The 23,589-nt window shown below is 45.6% G+C and overlaps 1 protein-coding gene across 7 annotated transcripts in view; it reads left to right on the top strand.

Annotated features, from left to right (window-relative positions):
* Window positions 1-23,589, top strand: part of CRACDL (CRACD like) — a 134,673-nt gene that overhangs the window by 87,102 nt on the left and 23,982 nt on the right. For 6 of the 7 annotated variants that reach the window (XM_073897831.1, XM_073897830.1, XM_073897829.1 and 3 more), the window contains exons 3-6: window positions 5,601-5,769; window positions 12,604-12,739; window positions 13,089-13,253; window positions 18,847-19,074. In XM_073897831.1, the coding sequence (XP_073753932.1) occupies window positions 5,601-5,769; window positions 12,604-12,739; window positions 13,089-13,253; window positions 18,847-19,074 (698 nt within the window). The remainder of the gene's footprint in view (window positions 1-5,600; window positions 5,770-12,603; window positions 12,740-13,088; window positions 13,254-18,846; window positions 19,075-23,589) is intronic. The other variant, XM_073897836.1, reaches the window with a different exon arrangement.

Genomic DNA, 23,589 nt, shown 5'->3' with positions numbered 1-23,589 from the left:
CCTGATTTCAAGACTTACCGTAAAGCTACAAAAATGAAGCCAAATGCGGTACTGACGAAGGGTTGGATGTATACGGGTAGAACAGAGGCCAGAAATAGACCCATACAGACAAATATGGTCAATTGGTCTTTGACAAAGATGGAGCAGTGATTCAATGGAGAGAGGGTTGTCTTTTCAACAAATGGTGCTAGAACAAATCGAACATTCCTATAAAAAAAAAAAAAACAACTTTGACCTATACATCACAGATGATACAAAAATTAGCTTAAAATATATCATAGGCATAAATGTAACACTATGAAACCTTTCAAAGAAAACAGAGAAAATGTTTATGACCTAGAATTACATAGAATTCTTAGATGGGACACCTCAGTCCCTAATTTGGACTTCATTAAAATTTTAAAATTTTTCCCTGTGAAAGATCCTGTTAAGAAAATGAAAAGACAAGTCACAGCCTGGGAGGCAATATTTGTAAATCACCCTTGACAAGGGACTTGTGTTTAGAACTCTCAGAATTCAACAGTAGGAAAACAAACAACCCAAATAAAAAATAGGCAAAAGTTTTAAAAGATGCTTTACCTCCGAAGAGATACCAATGGCAAATCAGCTCGTGGAAAGGCGCTCCACATTAGTTAATGCAAGTTAAAGCGACAATGAGATATGACTGCACACCTGTTAGAATGGCACAACGAGACAGTAGCAGGTGCTGGGAGGGTGCAGGGCAGTTGAGTCCTCCTATTGCTGTTGGGAATGCAGAATCGTACAGCCACTTCCAAAAATATTTCAGCAGTTTCTTGTAAAATTAAACATACCCTTAGTTCATGACCCAGCACTCCTGCTCCTGGGTATTTACCAAAGAGAAATGAAAACTTATGTTTACATAGAAGACTTTTTTATTTTTTTCTAAGACTTTATTTATTTATTTGGCGGAGAGATATAGCGAGAGGGAGCACAGGCAGGGGGAGCGGCAGAGGGAGAAGCAGGCTTCTGGCCGAGCAGGGAGCCCGATGTGGGGCTCGATCCCAGGACCCGGGACCATGACCTGAGCCAAGGCAGATGCCCAACGACTGAGCCACCAGGCGCCCTCTACACAGAAGCCTTTGACAAGGGGCGCTGGGTGGCTTGGTCTTGATTTCGACTCAGATCATGATCTCAGGATGGTGAGAACAAGCCCCAGTGTCTGGCTCGGCACTCAGTTTGGAGTCTGCTTGAGATTATCTCTTTCCCTCTCCCTCTCCCTTTTCCCCTCTCCCCATCCCCCTACTCATTCTCTCTCTCTCTCCAAAAAAAAAAAAAAAAGGAAACCTGTAACAACTTTATTCATAGTTGCCAAAAACTGAAATGAATCCAAATGTCCTTCGATTTGCTCAATGTTTAAATAAAGTGGTCTATCCCTACAATGGAATTGTACTCAGCAGTAATAAGGAACAAATTACTGGTGGACGTAACACTATGGATGAGTCTCTAATGCATTGTGCTGAGTGAAAGAACCCAGAATCAAAAGGACATACTGTAGGAATCCATCTATACGACATTCTGGAAAAGGTACAACTAGAGGAACAGAGAAGGTATCAGTGACTTCTAGGGGTTAAAGACAAGATGGATTTGGCTACAAAAGGACAGCATGAAGGGCACTGGGATAGTTCTGTATCTTGAGGTGATTATGTAGGTCTATCTGTACCAAAAAAAGCAAATTTTACTATGTAATTTTTTTTCTAGAGAGAGAGAGAGGAAAAAGGGAGAGGGAGAGAAAGAATCCCCAGCAGACTCCACACCCAGCACGTTGCCCGACATGGGGCTCAAACTCACGACGCTGAGATCATGACCCGAGCCAAAATCAAGAGTGGGATGCTTAGCCAACTGAGCCACCCAGGCGCTCCAGTTTACTATGTAATTTCTAAAATAACTTTTTAAAAAATGATACACCATATTTGAAAACCATCAGATGGGTTTTTTAGAAATAAGTATAACTGTTACAATTGGAAATTCAGTGGATGAGTTTAACAGCAGATTCTGTCAGCTCAAGATAGATCAGTCATAAGAAAGTATACAGAACGTAGCATCGAATGGTAAAATGATGGGAGGTACAGAAGAGAAGAGGCACAGAGGTACGTGGAAGGGTAGACACGGTCTCAAGAGAGGAGAGAGTAGCAGGGAATTTTTTGGAACAGGTTTAAAAAAAGATTTAAGAAATCAAATGAAACCCAAGAAGGATAAATAAAAAGAAATCCATATACAGTGAAAATATAGAAAATCAAAGACAAAATGAAAAATCAGTCTGAGAAAAAAAGATGACCTTCAAAGGAGCATAAGCTGACGACTGACTTCTCGACTGCACAACAGAAACCACAAAACAGTGAAATAGCTTTTTCAATATTATTAACTTAGAAAAAATGACTGCCAACCTAGAAAGTTATACCTAGGAAAAATATATTGTAGGAATGAAGGAGGTGTATGAAGGCATTTTCAGACAAAAAGAAACTGAATTTGTCATCAGCAGACCCTCCCAAAGAAGATTCTAAAGGAGAATTGCCCTAGATGGAAGGTCTGGAACACAAGAAGGCATGACAAACAGGGAAAGTGAGAAACAAGCAGATACATCTAAATGAACATGGAAGAATATCTTTTGGGTCTTTCAAAGAATGAAAACAATAGGGCATATAAATAGGATTATAGTATTCTAAGTTCTTTGTTTTGTCCTATAATAGAATGCATAGTATAATTTCTAGGGTAATTACTGAAAAAACAGAGATTAAAGGGCATAGTTTACAAACTCAAGGTGGGAAGAATGGAATAACTTTTAAAAAGTCAGCTAATCCAAAAGACAACAAGAAAAAGAGATGAAGGAAAAATATAAGATGCAGACTTTTTTATTAACATTGCAGTAATTACAGTAAGTTTAAGTAGACTAATTACATTAATTTTTCCAGTTAGAAGCTAAAGATCATCAGATCGGATTTCTAAAACTCTTAAGTCCTAGATAGAAGGATTTAGAAAAGTTGAAAGTAAAAGGATAGAAAAACACACATCTTGTAAACATGAGGAAAAAGGAAGTTCAGTAGGTATATTAAAAGCAGTCAAAATAAAATTTAAGGCAAAAAGCATCACTAAAGATAAAGAGTGCCCTTTCACAAAAGGTTCATTTCCCCTGCAAGATAATAATTGTACCTTTCTCTGCACCATTGTAATGTTAAAATTTGTAGAGGAAAAATTGACAGTTAAATAAAAATAAATAAAATCTGCAGTCAGAGTGGGTTATTTTTATTGTCAAGCACACTGGGGACATTTACAAATTTATGGTAAACTGTAAAACAAATCTGAACACATTTGAATGGTTTCAAATCACCCACATACTCTCTGACCACAGTGCACTTAAGCTGGAAATCAATAACAGAAGGATACTAAGAAAATCTCCAAGTGCTTGGAAATTAAGATCTACTTATCTAAATAACCTTTAAGTCTAAGAAGGTATTATAATAGAAATTAGAAAATATTTCAACTAAACGACAATGAAAGTATATCAAAACATGTGGATGCAGCTAAAAGATTTAGGGGGAAATGTATTGCCTTAAATGTGTGTACTATAAGAACAAACAAACAAAAAAGCCTAAAAATTAATTAGCTAGGTATTCATCTCAAGAAGTTTAAAAAGATAGCACAGTAAATCTGAAGTAGGAAGAAGGAAAGAATAACGATTAGAACAGAAATTAATACAATGAAAAGATAAACATTCAACAAAGAGAATTAACAAAGCCAACTTTTTTTAAAGGCAAATAAAACTGATTGACCTCTGGTACAACTGATCAAGGGAAAATGAGGCAAAAATAATATCAGAGCTGAGGAAGGGGGCTTTATTACAGGGGGTGCGGATGCTAAAACAATACGAGGATATTCTTAATAACTGTATGCCAGTAAATTTGAAAATTTGGGAAAAATAGGCAAATTCCTAGAAAAACATAACTTCATAAAACAGATTCGAGAAGGAAAAGATCCACATAGTTCCTGTGACCATTAAATAAATTGAATTTAACAGCCTAGCGGGTGAACAGATCTAACAGGGACAGGCCCCAGTGGCTGGCTGGCTGGCTGGCTGGTTGGCTGGCTGGCTGACTAGACACTTGCAGTTCAGACAGGAGTGTTCAATGGTTACCCTCGGGGTCTTCGTAGCCACTCTTGTTCATTAACCCAGAAACAGCATCTCTGACCGCAGAGGGAGGTGAGGCTGCACGTGTGTTCAGACCTTCAGGGATAAACCTGTGTGTCAGCTAGGCAAAGGCCAGATGTGTCCTGGCAAATGCAGAAAATTCTTAAGAGTCTTTCCAAATAATAAACTCTTACTGAGAACCATCAGTTAGCAACATAAACTTTGTGATTGTTAAGGTAAGGAAACTTCCACTAGAAGCTAAGAAAACTGAGTTATAGGACTGATTTCCCCTTCTGCAGGGATCTTCCCCACCTAAGGTAATATAAGGACCCCCATCTAGAGTAATCCAAAGTAATTCTCCACATTAAGGCAAGATCATGTAAACTTCCCAAGGGGACATTCATATAAATATAAAGATACTGTGTTTTTTTAAAAAAGGAAGTCAGCTTGGGGCACCTGGGTGGCTCAGTCGGTTAAACATCTGCCTTCAGCTCAGGTCATGATCCCAGGCTCCTGGGATCGAGCCCCGCATCGGGCTCCCTGCTCGGCGGGGAGCCTGCTTCTCCCTCTCCCTCTATCCTTCTCCCCTGCTTGTGCTCACTCGCTCGCTGTCTCTCGCTCTGCTCTCTCTCTGATAACTTTTTTTTTTTTAAAAAGTCAGCCCACAAAATTGTTTACTTGTAAAACTAATAAATTGTTTTAACAAATGTTCAGGATATGTTAGTATCCTGGTGATCTCTGCTGTTACATCCTTCTGTTGTTAGTTCTCATAAATATTCAGAAGAAAAGGAACGAAGTTCTCTGAGCTGCTCATGTGACGTCACAGGATCCTGAGCATGGTAGAATTTGTGGGTGAGAATAAAGGAAGCATCAGAGAAGAGATCACAAAATGTTTCAAACTGTCATAATTTCTAAGAATCCAGGAAGCAGGGCGGGGGGTGGGGGAATCAGTGCTGCCACCACCATTTGACGTTTTCTTTTCCACCAAAAGTTGTTAGCTCCTCCCAGCGACTAGCACTCCAGCAAGCACCACGAGGCTGGGTCTCCTCTGATTGTCCTTGGTGCACGTGTTCATGAGAAATGAAGCAGTTGAGGATTATTCGGAAAAATAATTTGAGTTACACATGGCCTTTACCCCACCAGGACTTTTTGCTTTCGGCTATGTATATTTTAGATATTAAAACTTGCTCTCGTTTGTACAATGGACTATTTCTCAGCAATTAAAAAAAGAAGCGTGCGGGGGCACCTGGGGGGCTCAGTTGGTGAAGCGTCCGAGTCTTGATTTCTACTCGGGTCATGATCACGGGGTCATGGGATCGATTTTTTTCAGATGTGCCAGAACGGTCTTCTGTGTACTTCCCATACTTCTGTGTGGAAAGGGACTTGCAAATAATGGATGCATGGTGCACACCTCACGCGTGCTTGGCAAGTGCTCACATGCGTTCTTTCTGCATAGGAAAGAAAAAGTCCAAATTCAAGACATTTAAGAAGTTCTTCGGGAAAAAGAAGAGAAAGGAATCACCGTCTGCCACAGGAAATAGCACTTGGAAACAGAGTCAGGCGAAGAGTGAAGTGATTGCCGTTGAGTCGGGGCCAGTGGGCTATGACTCAGAGGATGAGCTCGAGTAAGTTGCCCCGCCCATCCTTCAGTCTCCTGTGCCCCAGTAAGCTGGTGGGGGCGCAGGAGGACCCAAATACTCTGTCTTATTGTCCTGGTAACTGGCTGGATTTCTGAGCCCTTTCCCTCCTAGGAAATTCCACTGGAGGTTCCTCCAAAGAAGTTGTATTTTCTGTCTTTTCATACATAGGGATGGAGAAAGTTGTGGGAAAACATTATCAGGTACCTGCTATGTGCCAAGTGCTGTGTTTATTAAAAGTCTACAATCACTGTGGGGGAGGAGGTCAGAGCTACCGTCTTATAAATGAGCAAACCAAGCTTTAGAGAAATTTTGGAGAACTTGCCCATTGCCCTGCAACTGAAAACTGCAAGGTTAGGATACAAGCCATGATTTTATTTGACTCAGCACTCTTTGGAGGACTTAGATATTATACCAGGAAAATGCATCTCTCTAAGCCTGAACTTTGAGTTATCTAATAAGAAGATTTTCCATTAGAAGGAGAGAGGGGTGGGGGAAGTCTTCTTGCTGTTAAGTCTTGGAAAAATCATCCAAAAATCTTGTTGGCTACAACAGAACCAGTAGGTATGAAAACTTGGGGAAATCTAGTGAAGTAATCCTTATTTCTATAACTTGTACTTCACCAAAATATAGTTACATTACATGTGCTTCAGTGATTCCAGAAGTTACATCTGTGAATAAAAGGGGGAAAAAACCCAGATTTGTTGCCATGCAACAAACATAGTTTGTTTTAGTTTGAGAATAAAACTCCACAGAAGATGTAACGACCCTTGGGACTGGGGACTAGACCTCGCTGGGACGGGGCCGCGCGCTTCAGCATCCCAGTGATGCTGTCTGGGCCCCCCTTTCCTCCCCAGGCTCCTCGCCTGTTCTTAGAGGAGTAGAAATTACATTGACCACTTGGTGGCACCAAATGACTGAAGCAGAAAGATTCAAGTTTTTTCTTTCAGGGTTTTTGTTTTTGTTTTTCTTTCCTGGTGCTGGTAGGGAGCAGGAAGGACCCACATTATACCTCGTGGAGAGCCCAGAGGACAGGCGGTGCACGCGTTTTTTGAGGCAGTGTGCTCCAAATTCTGGGGGAACAAGACATTATCGCGATAAGATTGCTAATTATTCACTGTCTTCACTGGACCAGCCCCAGGGAAATTATCACACTCACTCCCCCCCACGCCCTGTCTCTGACCAGAACATACGATGGCCCTTCCAACCAGAGAACAGGATCACAGCAGAGGGGGCGCAGGGTGTGTGTGTCTGTACGTGTGAGAAATGACCGCTGCACTTGTGTGTCTCCTCTTTGTCCCTGGAGCGCATCGACAGTGGGGACAGTTTCCTTTTTATCTTTACGTTCCCAGCACCTGGCAGGGGCCAGGTCCTCAGTTACTGGTAAAAATTTGCTGAAGGGCCTCCGGGGTGGCTCAGCCAGTTAAGCGCCTGCCTTCGGCTCAGGTCATGATCTCGAGGTCGGGCTCCCGGCTCAGCGGAGAGTCTGCTTCTCTCTCTCCCTCTGCCCCTATCCCTGCTATGCTCGCTCGCTCTCTCAAATAAATAATAAACAAAATCTTAAAAAAAAAAAAATCTTTGCTGGAGCGATGCTAGGCTAGGAAACGTAGGGGTGGGGTGTGATGAGGCCCAGGAGGTGCATTGCTTTTAGAGCAGCACAGCGGGAGAGACGAGATCTTTTCTCCCCCAACTTTATTGGAAGAAAATTGATATATAACATTGTGGAAGTTTAGGACATATAACATGTTTTAATACACATATATATTAAAAATTGATTACTACCCTAGAGCTAACACTTGCATCATATCACCTAATTACTATTTATTTATTTTGTTTGTTTTTTTAATATTTACTTATTTGAGACTATTTATTTTTTAAGGTGAGAATATTTAAGATCTAGTCTCTTACTTTCTGAGTACGTAATACAAGAGTATTAGCCATAATGACTGTGCCATGCAAACTGTGCTGTCATCTCCTGAACTTCTTTAATCTTATGACTGGACTTTGTACCCTTTCCCCCACCCTGCAGCCCCTAGTAACCACCATCCACTCTGTGTTCTGGGAGTTTGACTTTCTTAGATTCTGCATCTAAGTGAGATCATACAGATTTTATCTTCCTCTGTCTTGTTTGTTTCACTTAGTGTAACACCCTTGGGGTTCATCCATGTTGTCACAAACCACAGGATATCCCCCTTTCTCGTGACTTAGTAATATCCCACGTACACACACACACACATTCATACTACATCTTGTGTATCCATTTACGTGTTGATAGACATTTGGATTATTCCCATATTTTGGCTGTTGTGAATAATGCTGCAGTGAATATAGGAAGGCAGATACCTCTTCAAGATCCTATTTTCATTCCCACCAACGGTGCAGAAAAGTTTCTTTTCTCCACATTCTCCCCAACACTTATCTTAACATTTTGATGATAGCCATTCTAACAGGTGTGAGATTTACATTTCCCCGATTATGAGTGATGTTGAGCATCTTTTCTTTTTCTTTTTTTTTTTTTAAGATTTTATTTATTTATTTGACAGAGAGAGACACAGCGAGAGAGGGAACACAAGCAGGGGGACTGGGAGAGGGAGTCGCAGGCTTCACGCTGAGCAGGGAGCCCGATGTGGGGCTCGATCCCAGGACCCTGGGATCATGACCTGAGCCGAAGTCAGATGCTTAACGACTGAGCCACCCAGGTGCCCCAAGCATCTTTTCATGTGTCTGTTAGCCATTTGTATGTCTTCTTTGGAAAAATGTCTATTTAATTCCTCTGTACGTTTTTGAATCGGATTTTTTTTCTTGCTGTTGATTTATATGAGTCCTTTATATATTTTGGATATTAACCCCTTATCAGATATACGATTTGCAAATATTTTCTCCCATTCTGTAGGTTTTCTTTTCATTTTGTTGATGGTTTCCTTTGCTGTGCAGAAGCTTTTAAATTTGATACAGTCTCACTTTTTATTTTTGCTTTTGATGCCTTTGCCTTCAAGAAATTATTGCCAAGACCAATGTCAAGGTTTCTTACTACATATGTTTTCTTCTAGGAGTTTTATGGTTTTGGGTCTTATGTGCAAGTCTTTAGTCCCATTTTCATTTTTTTTTTATGGTGTAAGATAGGGTTCAGTGTCATTCTTTTGCTCATGGCTATCCAGTTTTTCCAGTACCCTTTATTGAAGAGACTGTCCTTTCCTCATTGTATATTTTTGGCTTCTTTGTTATAAATTCACTGACTATATAAGGGACAGAATCTTAGAGGCACTTTTTAGTGCCTTTGAGAGTCTGTGTGGCTTCTAGATTCTGCAGCAACTTTTCATCCATCACGATAGGCAAAAGAGTTCCATTTGCCAAGGTACATTAATGCTGGCAAACCACATGGGACCCTGGGGGTTTAAAAAGGCTGACACCCATTTATTGTGTCTATGTTGTTATGCTTTTTAAGTCTCTTAATCTATAATGATTTTCCTTCCCCCTCCCCACCCACCCCACATTTTGTTTTCATGTCATTGATCTGATGAAAAAGCAGGGTTATTGTCTCTGCCAGATATCCCACATTCTGGATTTGCTTTCTCTTCGTATGACTGAACTCATTTTTATAGTCTCTGAATCTCTTGTAAAGTGTTAGATGGATCTGGATATTTAATTAGATTCAGGTTCAAGATGGTACTGGGTACTTACTGTCACATCACCTCATGAGGCACATGTCATCTGGTTGTCCCACTTCTCATGATACTAAGACTGAGCAGTGGGTTCAGGGGGTCTCTCTCAGTGTGATACCGCCACAGACGTTCACCTAATGGTTTCAACACCTGCTGATGATCATTGCCTAGATCCATTATTTTATTGCAAAATGGTGGTTTTTCTAATTGTGTCACTCATTCTGCATGTGTTAGCTGGAATTCTTACATGAAGACCTTTACTTCATCAATTCCTTACTTTCTCTAATATGCGAGATGTCCAGGAAAGGCAGAATAATGCCTGGTTCTCCTTTACCAATCAACCTTCAGAGTAACGATCTGGTACCCCAGCTGGTACCCTAACTTCCAATACTGACCAATGAGTTTTTTTTTTTTCTTTTCTGTTTTTTTTAATATATATCATTGTGAATGCATGGATTTTTATATATTTGATTTGCTTTAGCCCATGACAGTCTGTATTCGTTTTTATACTCACAATGCCTCATCCTACACTATTGGGAGTCACTTCACATTAGCTCCTGAGTTCTTTAGACATGACCCCATTTGTCTTTGAAATCTTCCTTGCTTTCTTTTACAATGAAAAATCCCAGCTTTATTTTGTACATTTCCTGTCCTAGACCTACGATCAGCCACCTCTTCACATGGGCCCGGTTCCTTTTAGTATGAAATGGTTTTCAGAGACCACAGTCTGGCTGCTAGGGGTGATGATTGCTAGCTGGCTGTCATTGCTTCTAGACTTCTTCAGTAGATTAGGTACTCAAAAATACATTTTATTTTTTTAAGAGAAAAATAGCTCACTGATATTTCCATTTCAAACTTAAGACAAAATTTTTACTTTGATTATTTGAATTCACTGTTCTCTTATGCTAGGAATCTTAGTTCCTAGTGATGTTAACAAAATTACTCATTTTCTTTTTCATATAATATACTTATAATCTCATTACCCCGATTTCCCACATAGAGGTTATGTTCTATAAAGATTGTTGTGTACTATTTTTAAAAATCAGTACTGCTACCAGTAAGACTACTGAGTATAATTTCATATCTTTGATGGCTTTTTTTGTTCTTGGAATTTATCGTATTATGAATGTAGAGTCAGAACTCACTTTGGGGGTGCCTGGGTGGCTCAGTCAGTTAAACATCCAACTCTATTTCAGCTCACAACGTCTCAGGTTGTGAGATCAAGCCTCTTGTTGGGCTCCATGCTGGGTGTGGAGCCTACTTAAGGTTGTCTCCCTCTCCCCCTTTTCCCCTCTCCCCGCTCTCTCTCTCTCAAAAAAAAAAAAAAAAACAAATCACTTAGATGTTGAGTTAAAATCACTTGAAATCATTCTTTTCTCTGTGCCGTTATGCCAACAACACAATATAAAATTAGGCTCGTTTGTTTCTGTTTGTTTTCTAGTTTTAGAGATTCTCTTATTTCCCTTTTTGTTTGACTTTGTCTTTTAACTATATAAAATATTTACATAGTTTCAAAGACAAAATTGTGAATGTGTAAGTAAATGCCTTGGCACCCTGTCTCCCAGTCTCGTTTTGTCCTCCCCAGCGGACACTATTTTTATTCATTTGTTGTTTATCCTTCTATTTTTATGTTTTAAAATGTAAGCAAACAACACAACTCTTCACATATATTCACCTATATTCATACTCCCCTTCCCCACGTAGCGCTAATACGCCATAAACGTTATTCTGCACTCTGCCTCATTTTCCACTCAGTGCCGTCTTGTGCTCCCTCACCCACATGGTCACCTGCAGAGTCTCCATTAGATGATGTTCCATGGTTTATGCAGGTACCTACTGAGGGCCATTTGGGTTGTTGGGGGTCTTTTCCTTCTGTAAATGTAGTGAATGTCCCTGAGCATATGACCTTCTGTGTTTTTGCCATGTATCTTTGCAGAGGCCTTTTCATGCTGTCTCAACTCCTACTTACACCTAGAGTGGAGGCATTGGGGCAGTGGTTATGGTTTTCAAAGCGAGTGGCCATGGGCTGCCCACTGTAGGAGGGAGAGACAGGTGTGCGTGTGATCTTTGTAACAGGAGCTGCTGTTGACAGGGAGGGCTTGCTGGGTGCTTTCACTTGAGTGAGGACACATTCTTCTGGGAGCCTGTGGGTTCCTCACTTGCAGACTCAGTACTGTGAGCTAGGAGGAAGTTGCAAACATCATTAACCAACACAACGTGATCTGCAGTGGAGCGGGACCACCCCTAAGAGTTCCTAATGCCTCGCAGAGGACAGGATGCCTGGGGCGGCGTGCGGGTGGGGGAGTGTAGAGCACAGATGCAGGGCCTGTGGGGGCAGGCTTTCCTTCCTTCATCATCGGGTCTCCATCATCTCCTTCCACCTATTGTTCAGGCAGCCACTGCTGCTAGGAAAATCTGACAACTAACTCCCACATCCTCTTAGGACATTTTGTGAATGTCGTGTGGGTTCGGTTCCTCATTGGAGTCTCGAGCTCGGGGCTGGGGCAGCGGCGGGATGGGGATGACAGAAGGGCCCACCATCTGTACTCCAGGGCCTAGGCACACAGGCTGGATTACACAGCTCATTCATAGCAGATGATGAAAACAGGGCACGGCTTCACAGATTTGCAGTTCTCATTTCAAACCCACCCTCTGGATGTGTGTTTTGGACCACCTTGCAAGGATGCCTCCATCAGGCAGGCCCTCAGCCTGCTATGCAGACATGACCTCTAGCCCACTGAGGAACGGCCATGTTTGCCCGCAAGGAATGATTTCACCTTCCTCGGGCATCCACCACAGTCTTCCGCACACATACACTCCTCCCCCCCCCCCCCCCCCCCCGCCCCACCAGCCCTTCCTCTCTGCAGGCCTCCTGTCTTGGACATCACACCTCCATCAAACCCTGATTTTCCCAGTAATAAAAAGAATTCACACAACCTTCAGAGCCATCAGGAAAATGCCTACCTCTGCGGTGCTCCTAAGCGTTGACTGTGGTATTTGACAGGGCGGAGATAAACCGGAGTCAAAAGCCATCAAAAAATAAATGCAGCCGAAGGCTTATTGTGGCTGTGCTGTTAGGCCCCAGCCCGCTTGTTCATCCTGAGCCCCCTGCGTGAGACATGGAGGAGCGCGGAGTTTCACGGTGCCTCTTTTATCCTAGGGAGTCGAGGGGCACGCTGGGCAGCCGGGCCCTGTCACACGACAGTATTTTCATTCCTGAGTCGGGACAGGACCCTCCTCGGCCTGTGCGGGTGTTTTCCCAAGAAAATGTGTGTGACCGGATTAAAGCCCTGCAGGTAAACTTCTCCTTGGCAGTGACACTGGGTATATACATCAAATACGAGTTGAGAAGTTGTCGAATTATTTCTGCTTGGTTTATTTGACATATCTTGAATATAATTGCATGCAGGACATACCAAATTACTTACAACTGGATCTTGACTCATCCTAAGTTGTAACCGCTCATTTTCAGGATGAAAGCAGGAGAGCTGGGGGCAGACAACTCTTTTCAGTTCAGTCTACTCACTGCCCCACAGGCAGGGGTGTTGAAAATAGCCCCTGAATGAATGAATCGGAGCAGGAAGATTTGTTGATAAAAAAAGTTGCTGATGAAAACAAGAGCAAATGTTCTTTATTATAATCTAGCTAAAAATACAGTGTAATGTGAAAATGGGGCCACCACCTCCTCCGGGGGGCCTTCCTGCCAAGCGGGGAGATGACACCGGCATGAGTTCTGAGGACGACGGTCTGCCCAGGAGCCCCCCAGAGATGTCCCTGCTGCCTGACATCGGTCCCGGCACAACCATAAAGGCAAGTGAGGCCTGTGCCACCTCTTGGCTTGGTGTGTGCCCACTTTAGAGGGTGGGGCGGGGGGGGCATTCTGGTGGCCCCCGTGTGTTCCTGTAAGAGTCCCACGGTCTGTGTGGCCAGGCGGTATTCCAGACCAGGTCCGTGGAGCTCACAGTCAGTCCTTGGGCTGCATTTTTCGTTCTTTGAGCAGAAATGTCCATCTTGTCAGGAGATAGGGTTTGGGTAGCCTTTTTCGTAATGGTTACAGATCTGATACAATCAACCCTCTCCCTGGTTTTTCCTGTCGGAGCAGATGACCAGACCGGGCATCCCATCTGAAAGAAGGGAAACACCTTTATGTCTGTTTTCTGTTGTCATGACGTTTGGCTGGAGGGAGAAGGGAGTGGTGAACATATGTGACTTAATCTGGACTCTCCGATCTGAGTTTAGGGCCATGAGAACCTGTTGGTCTGGGGTAGAATGTGACATATGCTGCTGGTAAACAGGGCAACAGGGAAAGTTTGACCAGCAAGAGGGTTATCTATGACCTCAGCAGGGCAAGGGAGCCGATCGCGGATAACACCCTCCCCCATTAGGAAACAGGAGGAAGCACTGAGCCCTGTGGAAGTAGCCCTGCTCCTGGTGCCGCCATTTTAAGCCCATACGCTGTATCTGTATGTAAACGATCATTTTCCCTTTAGACCAGCCCTGCTGAAGGGCGGATAGAATTGAAGTTATATGTGTAATGCTGGCACTTGAAAAACAAAGGCCAGAGTCCATGTTTTATAGCCACTCCCCTGCCCTGTGCGTTCTTGGAGCTATGGCTCGTGCCCTGGTGGACGGCTGTTCACTGGGAATCTCGGGGATTCATTGTGAACCACCATCTTGCAGATTCTGAGCTGCTCTGTAATACGTTCAGCAGTCATTTCAACTTGGACATCCAGAAGCCCCCTGGCAAAGGCAGAGGAAAGAATACTTACCTAACTTGGGTGCGGTTATGGGTTCCCAGAGCATCACCGGTAAAATCCAGAGGGAAGGCTGTGGTGGAGCTGAATGTAAGTGAGCCCCAGGGTTGGGGGTTCACCCAGAGCTGGCTAGAGAATTATTCTCTACAGAATTCTGCTCTAAGGTGAACCTGTCCCTGCTTGTTCCATGAGCAGGGTCTAAAAGACAGTGAGCTACCCACACCTGCTCTCCCAGGTTGAAGAGGAGAAGACAAGAAGGATGATTTGGCCCATTTCCTGGATTTCAAGCTAACCCTCAAAATACTGGAGGGGAAGCTTAGTGGGCTGTGGCTAACTCCAGTGTCACATGACAGACCCCTCTTGTACTCTGAGACGCAGAGCTTCAGCGTCCCCAGCCTCGGGACCAGATGGGACTTTGTATGTTTCAGGGCCACATGCTGGGGAGATGACTCTCACGAGCCATAGTTGATTGGCTTGCCCTCACTCCATCCCACAGTTCTGTGGCTCTCTCTGCCTTTAGCTGGGACAGTACAGGAGAACAGGGAGTTTCTAATTCCATTCATTAAGGCATGAGCCCACCTTTGAACCTGCAAAGCACCACAGTGCACAGGTCCCATAGTTATAGCTGTAAGGGAGCCACTCACACCCGGCAGGGCTGGCCTCTTCTCAGCATCCTTGGTTATGTTACTGAAAAAACAAGGTTCTGAGATTTTATTAACTAGGTAATTTTATTGGGTAATAGGAAACTAAAATTGGAGCCTTTAAGACTTAAAAAATATGTGTAATCTTTATTACCATGGTTTTGAAGACACAGTGATCATATTTTATGCCCTGAAAGTTTCTTGGGCACAGTGGACTGACTGGCTGAGAGGAGGAAACAATGCACTCTTTAAAATGTCTTTATATAACACATGATATTTGATATAATGGTACCTTCAATCCCAAAAGGATGGGGTTGTGGGCACTTTCATTTTATCCTGTTGCGACTCCGGAAGCAGGCCCACATGCTTGATAGAGAAACTTAATGAAGATTATTGTGATAAAAGGTTTCCAGTAACAAGTATCTCATGACGCTGCCAAGGTGATATTTCCTGACGGAATGAGTTTTTCAGGAAATGCACGAAATTATTTTTAAAACCTCATTACCACGTGAGGTGACAACTAAAGAACCTTTATTTGGTAGTTTCTAAGGTAAAATGACATCCAACTAGCCATCTGCCTAAGTGTCCTGCCATTAAGTAGGAAGCACTGGGTAGAGGGTGGCAAGCTGGGAAGTTGTCCTGGGTGATGAGGGAAGGTAACACACACAGACAACATGGGCTCTGGCAAAAAATGCACCCACTGCTGTGCAGCCAGGCAGCGGGCAGGTTCTGTCATCTATAGAATCCATGTCCTTGGAGGGTTTTGGAGAGGATTATGTGAGATCAGGTAGGTCAGTGCCTCCCCTACCCTCAACAGGAAAGGCCAGCTGGGGTGCAAAGCCAGGAGGCTCCTCCTTCCCAGAAAGGCCCATGTCTGCGGGCTGTTCCCATGTGCACCGGCCTCAGCCCACTCCTGGGTGGCTGAGCCCCTCTTTGAAGACAAACACTGTAAACCAGCTGTCACCCAGGGTCACCCCTGAAAAAGCCCCTGAACCCCAGGCCATTTTCCCATTTGAGTCCCATTCCTCCAATGAAGGGCTGGCCACCTGCTAGACTTTTTAAATCATTCACTTCCAGAATTATCCAGAAGCACAGATTTCAGGACCAACCAGGTGACTTGGAGCAAGCGGGGCAAATGGGAATGCTTCCAGCCCACAGATAAAAACACAGGTCAGCTTTCCTGCCCCGTCCTACCTTACCTCACATAGTTGCTTCATTGATCAAAGACAGGATGTGTCGTTCTCCTCAGTTATGAAGGTGTTGGTCTTTTTTGGCCCCAAGAACTCTTGGAGTGACCACAGAGACGGAGAAGTGAGAATCTGGCGCCTTAGCAGGAAGACCAGCCGTGACAGCCAGTGCAGGGGTTTTGCAGGGACGGAGGTCATTGTGGTCAGAGTTTCTGGGAAGTTAAGCTCCCTGCCAGCTCGCACCATCCCCCCGGGGGCCGGGGTGGGTCTGAGCCCAGGACTGGCTGCTCAGGCAGTGCAGGCGCTGGGTGGGCTGAGTGGAGGGGAGGCAGGGAACGTTTGTCCTTTAGGTTTATAGGGAGGTGACCAAAGCCCATGTCCTTACAGAAGACAATCATTCTCACCTGGGAGTCACTGCATTTGCGAAAGCAGCTCATCTTGCCTGTTCTCTTAAGTCCCACGCAGTCAGAAAAACAAAACCCAAAATTTTACCCAATGTATATGTACATTGTTCCTCTAGACGAAGGTGAAAATGAAGGATTCTATATGATCTTTGGAATGTACCCATTCTGGTCGTGACCCTTAGGGAGGACACCTGGGAGAAGTGTCACCTGTCCAGTCTTAGGTGATGTACTGAGTCATCAGCTACAGCAGTGGAAGCCAAAGCCACAGGCACAGAGGAAGCCGGAAGTCCTGTCCTCGGGTTTAATTTTTAAATAATTTTTCTTGCTTTATTCCCATAAGAACCCAAGCAGCTGAAACAAGAGAACTACAATAGATTATGTCCACTTATAACCCCTTTCCCCTCGTTGTAGTAATCATCTTCTCCCAGTTGGCAGAAATAAACTTAATACTTGCAGGACAAAATACAAGGAACCTTTCTATTAACAGGGAAAATACATTTCTCTGAGGAAGTTCCCTTGCAGGGGGAGTCCCTGCATCAGCTTATCTCTCTAACAGTGACATCCTTCTGGTGCCCCCTAGTTAATTAAGCAGAGGCTGCTGGAACCTGCTCTGTGTGGGGCTCCAGGGTTGTGGCGAAGAAACTGAGCAAGATGTACCCAGGCCCCTGGGAGTCCGCCTGCTGCCCACGTCTTGTTTGCTGCCTCCTTCCTAAGGAGACCATTTTCACGGGGGCTCACTAAGTCATTGTGAAGTGCCTAAAATTATGGTCTTAGATTAAAATGTAAGCTTGACACCACCTCGTACCCATCAGGATAGCTCCTATCAAAGAAATAGAAAATTACTCATGTTGGCAAGGATGTGGAGAAATTGGAACCCCTGTGCCCTGTTGGTGGGAATGCAAAATGGTGTAGTCACTGTGGCAAACAGTATGGAGGTCCCTCAAAAAATTAAAAATAAAACCACTGTATGATCCAGCAATTCCACATCTGGGTATATATCTGAAAGAACTGAAAGCCAGTTCTTGAAGAGGTATTTGTACACATGTTCACAGCAGCATTATTCACGATAGCTAAAATGTGGAAGCAACACAAGTGTCCATGAATGGATAAACAAAATGTGGTATCCACATACAATGGAATATAGTTCAGCCTTATAAAGGGAGGAGAGTCTGACCCAGGCTACAACATGGATGAACATTATGCTAAATGAAATAAGCCAGACAAAAAAAGGCAAATACCGTGTGATTCCACTTAATGTGAGGTACCTAGAGTAGTCAGATTCGTAGAGATAGAAAGCAGAACGGTGGGTGCCAGGGGCTGGGGGAGAGGCAATGGGGAGTTGTTGTTTAGTGGGTGCAGAGTTTCAGTTTTACAAGAGAAGAAGTTCTGCAGAGGGTTGTTCGACAACAGGAGTGTACTTAATGCCACTGAACCGAATGGCTAAAAGCGGTTATCATGGTAAATTTTGTTGTGTGTATACATACAAAATTTGGAAGACAAAAAGCATTGGGAGAAAAATGTAAACTTGACACTAATAGCACCATACTAGAATAGAAGTAGGGGGCAGGGTTGTACCCAAAGCCCGGCACCTCCCAGTTTATCTCTCTGCACCCTGCTCCCCATGTGGGCTGCATTTGCTCATGGGTGCGCACTGAGTACCCCCTCCACCACTTCACGCCGATAAATGTCTTGGCGGTAGAACCCACTGAGACCTCACTCAGTGAAGGGGATGGCCAGGTTCAGTGGGCAGGCAACAGCATGTTACCGTCATCCTTCCAGGTGACTACTAAAATATCCTTCCTCCCTGGCAGCACTTTTGCCCTTGACAGTGTCAGTGCCTCGTTGCTGAGGTACAAGCCAGTAAAATGTTTGTAATGCCAGATTTCTCCAAGAGGACACATGAAGATACAGAAACCTTCTAGAATGAACAAATGCAGCTTCAGAGATGGGCTGCTGGGTAGTGGGCTTGGCCCATCCTGTGCTCGCTCCAGCCTGTAAAATCACACCTCTGGGCCACCCTCTCGGCTTCCGGAGGCAGGAGCAAGCCTGTTCTTGGAGAGACCAGGTGGGTCTGTTTCATCGGAGAAAGAAGCCCTTGTCTGAAGTGGCTGTACCTGCTTGGGAGGGTGAAGGCAGAGCTGTCTCCCCAAGGCTGCCTGGGACGCAGGCTCTCTGCATGGCCTTGGAAATGAGTGACAAGTTTGCAGGGGTTGGCCCAACATTTAAAACTCCTTTCTAAGGAGGTACCCTAGAGTCCTCCCTGTTGAGAGTCAGATTTTAAATCCTTCCCCTCATGTAAAGGCCAGAGATGGCGTGGGAAGACTGAGCACGATAAAAGAAGGGAGCTGGTATGTTGGCTGGACCCATTTCATACCGAGAAGTTAATGCTTGGCATGCTTGCTCCTTGTCCCATGAAGGTCTCTTTAGTTTCCTCATCCCGGCCACAGTCTCCGGACCAGCTCTTCTCCAGGCACGCAAGCGACGCCAGCATCCCCCCCCGTATCTCGGACAGCAGCGTGGCACCTGTGGCTGATTTCGATTACCCTCCAGAATTCTCCTCCTGCCTGGACAACTCTGCAGCTAAGCACAAGCTCCTGGTTAAGCCCCGCAACCAGCGGTCCAGCAAAATGAGGCGGCTGTCTTCGGTAATTGGGCTTCTTCCTACATGCACAGGCAGGACAGGCAGGCCTGGTAGCCCACCCACCCCCCTTCCCACCCTGGCCTCTCTCCTCTCAGGGTCATGTGTCCCTTCTGAGAAACCCCCACGGTCAGTGGGACCATCTGCAGGAGCTGGAGTTGCTCCTCTTTTTCAATATACATCAGATACGTCTCTTCCCTGCATAAACATGCCATCTGTTCATTGGTTCTGCAATACCTCCCCCGAAGCCGCTATGCGCTGTGCATCCCCTGCCTTCCCACGGCACTCCGTGTAAGGTCTGCACTCCAGGCCTGGAACAACCAGGCCCTGCCTGCCTCTCAGGCTTCCTTTTATTCTCTCTCTCTCTCTCTCTCTCTCTCAACATACTTTGGCCTCCAGAGCTGTCTCTGGCCTCAGGCCTGATGCCTGCTGGATCCACTGCTCGAGACACTCTTCTCCTGGCTGGCTCCTTCTCAGTCTTTGGGTCTCAGCTCAGAGGTCCTCTCCCCAGAGAGGTTTACCTCACCATCCTATGGAAAACAACCCCACCTTCCCACCAGCGCGTTCCTTTCCTTCATACAGGAGTGAGCTTTGTAAATGTGTGTACTCATTTGTTTATTGCCAGTCTTTTTGTTTTTAAAGATTTTATTTATTTGTTAGAGAGAGAGAGAGAGAGAGCACAAGCAGGGGGAGTGGCAGGCAAGGGGAGAAGCAGGCTCCCCGTGGAGCAAGGAGCCCAATGCGGGGCTCGATCCCAGGACCCTGGGATCATGACCTGAGCCGAAGGCAGACGTTTAACCGACTGAGCCACCCAGGCTTCCCTATTGCCAGTCTTTTTGAGACCTCGTCCCAGCCCTGTGTCCAGCCCCTAGAGCAATGCTAGCCACATGGCTGGCATTCAGTGCACATTTGTTGAATGGATGAATGAATGAGGGAATGAACAATGACAGATAAGCTGACACACTAGCTCGGACTCCTGCCTTGGGCAAGGACCTACTTAGTAGTGTGGGGATTGTGCCCCTCTGAGGACAGAACACCCCCCCATCTTTGGGCATGCTGCCTGTGTAGTGGTCAGCTCATAGTTCTAAGAGCCAAGAACTCATTCATGGAGGGCTTCGGCTTCATAGTACCAGTGAGTTAGAGGTCCACATAAGATTGTTGCCTTCTCTGCTGCCCAGTGGTGCCCACAAGGTCTCAGTGCAGGAGGAGCTGAGAGAGCAGGGTGTGGGGCCAGCCTGGCCATAGAGAATGACAGTGCTGAGAATGAGATGCTCATAGACCAACATTCTCTCCTTCCTTCCCTGGAGACAAGATTGTGGGGTGTTGATGAAAGGCCCAGGACAAGCTAAGGTGCTCAGCTAGGGACGGGGGGTTTTCCTTTGGGCATGTGGAAGGTGCTTTGTAAACTTCTGCCAGCAGGGGTGACTTTAGAGGGCGCTAACACTGGAGAAAGAAGTGAGCTGTGGTTACCCTGAGGCTAATATGTCCTTGTGCAAGTTGGGCACTAGGGTACTTGTGTAAATGCTTGCATGTCCAACACACTTACAGTTAAAAGCTTGGTGTTGTGGGACTTGGCTAGGACTGGTAACTCCAACCTGCCTGTCCTCATGCTGAGGAAGCCACAGGGCAGGGACAGAGCCAGCTCCCTCTGGCCTCAAGTCTGGCCTTTATTCCCATGGGGATGTCTTTTGCCTTGGCAAGGGTACACGTAACCAGCCACAGCCTGGCCAGGCCTTTGTGGCAGAGGGAAGCCCAGCTCATACTGCAGGTGGAAATGTGGCATCCCCTCTCGCTGTCCACTGGACAACACTGTACCTCTCATTCTTTCAGCTTGACTTAGCTCTGAACCCCATTTTTTTAGACTAATAGAAATTCTGATTTAGGCGTTCTGGGTAAACATTTCTTGATTTAAACTCTGTCATTTACATATGCTCCCTCCTCCTTTGCTTTCCCTTATTGGTAGGGAGTAGGCATGGATTAAAACTCTTTAAGATTTTGACTGGGCAGAGGTGTCTGGCCAGTGGTCACCAGTGTCACTATTGGGGCCTAAGGTGGAGGCCTCTGTCCTTCAGTGTTCACAGCACTCTTTGCCCTTTGATCATGAGGCACTTCCTCCCAACCGTGAAGATTTTCCTGGTACTCTGGCCCCTCTTGGGGGATCAGGGTGCTTTCATACATTCCCGTTCTGCTCTGAGGGTGACGAGGAACCACCACCCTGGCCCCTCTTGGACCCAGGGGACTTCTGCAGAGGTTCAGGGTTTCTTTTGACTTCACTGAACAGTGAGGTCCAAGTTTCCCCTACTTTTCTGATCCCCCGTAACATCTGAGATTTCTTTCTGCCTCACCCACTTTTACCCCTGCCCCTACTCGGGCATCTCTGAGTCTCCACTTCGGTCTCTTTCCGCCGCTGTCCACATTCTGTTCTCTGTTTGGGCAGAACAGTTGTCCAGCCCCCCAGGCATCTTCCAGCTCTGTCGTGGGGGGCAAACCCTCTACCCCACACCATCCAGGCTCTGAATCTTTTGGAGCTCTAGAGGAAAAAAGGGGTGGGGGCGGGCTTTTCTTACCTTAAAAACTCCATCTTGGCACAGTTAAAAAAACAAACCAACCTTGCCTATTAAGACTGTGATATTCATTACAAGTTGGAAAAACACTTCCAAGAGTGCATTTGGCCGCATCCTTCTGCCCCACCAGAGCAGAGGTCGGGGAAGAGAAACACACAAAAGACAAAAGCTGGCTGTTATCTCAGCATTTTATCCTGCTGCTCAGAACCGGGGCCTGCGTGTGGTTCTGACGTGCCAGAAGCAGACGCCCGTGAACATTTACGCCAGCGTCTCAGCACCCTGGCTGGTCCTCATCCCACCCCAGGCAGTGCCGGGAGCAGGGAATATTAACTCTCTTTTAGGAGGAGCAGCACGATTCTATGAGTAGCCCCAGGTTGTGGCGGACAGAGCTGCCAGCTACAGGTCCTGGGTATTAGAGCCTGACACTACTTAGCAGCAGTGTTCTCTGCCCAGAGATGACACAGATGATGCCCCAAGACTCTTTCTTTCTGGTGAGGGGAGGCCGATGAGCAGGCAGCCAGGACGGAGGCTCCATCTTGGTGCAGGCTGAGCAGTGGGTCCTCCACTCCCCCCTCCAGAGGACTGTAGGGGGTGAGACTGCTGTGAGGGCCCAGAGGAGGAGGGCAGGGGGGCGGCGGCGGAGATGGAGCGGGTATGTGCAGCCCTCCTGCTGTACCCGGCGCATGAGCCCGGGCTGAGTCAGAAGCCGCTTTGCTCCCTGAGGAGCCTCTGCTCAGTGTCTGAGTCCACACTCCATGCTGCCTTCGTCCTGCCCAGCCCTTCACTGTTACTTCCTTGTAGCTGCCGGTGGCTTAAGGTGGGATGTGCCCAGCTGGGCCTGCTTCTCAGCTTTCTGCTCATTTTGCGAGGGTTGTGATAGTTTTAAAACGCGACCCACATCCTAAACAGGTTTCAACATCAGTGATTTCCTGTAGTAGCAAAAGGCCAGTAACACCTTTTGAACCTGTGGCTTTTGAAAATTCTTCTGTGGATTTCTTTGAACGTCTTCATTTTTTTCAAATCCAGGGGACCAGGATTGTGCACCTTGGCAAGAGTTGGCTAAGGTATTGTTGCAAACATCCGAGTTATCTTGTGTTCTGTTAGCAAGCAGATGCCAGCTGGGAGATGTTAACATAACACCAGCAAACAACAACAACCTAACACAAACACTCCTGTACACTTCTTAACCTAAAGGAAAGGAGGTCTAATGCCCTGAACTTTTTTTTTTCCACGAAGAAAGAAGTGTTTTCTAATGTCCTGAAGTTTTTTTTAAAAGATTGACCTTAACACCCTCAAGCTTTTGGTCATTTTCTCATAGTGCTTTTGAATGATTCGTGACTACCTTGGTCTCTTCTCCTTCCTAAGCAAGCAGCGACTAACTTTGGGTATGGCAAGGAGGAAGTTGGACTAAATTTAAATTCCAGAGACTTTTCGGAAGGAAAGTACAAGGCAGTGTTTGACTGTCAAGCCAGTAGGGCTTCGGGAGAAGAAGAGCACTGTAAGCTCCAGGAAGAGGCAAGACTTCCTGTAGGAGTGGAGTCTGAGACTGTCCTTGGCTGGTGCCGGTAGAGCACCCTGGAGGTGTGGGGAAAGAGGAGCTGGCCATTCGGCCCAGAGTCTGGCACATTCAGTAGTGGGGACTCGGCTTGACCTGAGCAGGGGGTGGGAGAAATAATTTAAGACCAGAGAATATAAAACCTTTAATTTGGCTGAAAAGTTTGGACTTTATCCGTCAGCTATGGTTTGGGACGTTATCTAACAAGCTGTGGTTTGCTCTTGACTGTGTTTGAGGTGATAGAAATCACCCTTTAGGCAAACCAGTCTCCCTTCACCATGGGGCCCATCCCTGGAGAGAGAGCACTGAGATGGGAAATTAGCTCTCAGGCAGCACGGAGAGAGCACCAGCTTTTCAGATGAGGGAATAGGCTCAACATTGACCGAGATGTGGCCCTCTCTGA

Source organism: Callorhinus ursinus, unplaced genomic scaffold (assembly GCF_003265705.2).
Source record: "Callorhinus ursinus isolate GAN/ISIS: 27379988/994484 unplaced genomic scaffold, GSC_fseal_2.0 scaffold10, whole genome shotgun sequence".
Lineage (NCBI taxonomy): Eukaryota > Metazoa > Chordata > Mammalia > Carnivora > Otariidae > Callorhinus > Callorhinus ursinus.
This window is presented reverse-complemented; position numbering and strand designations above follow the sequence as displayed.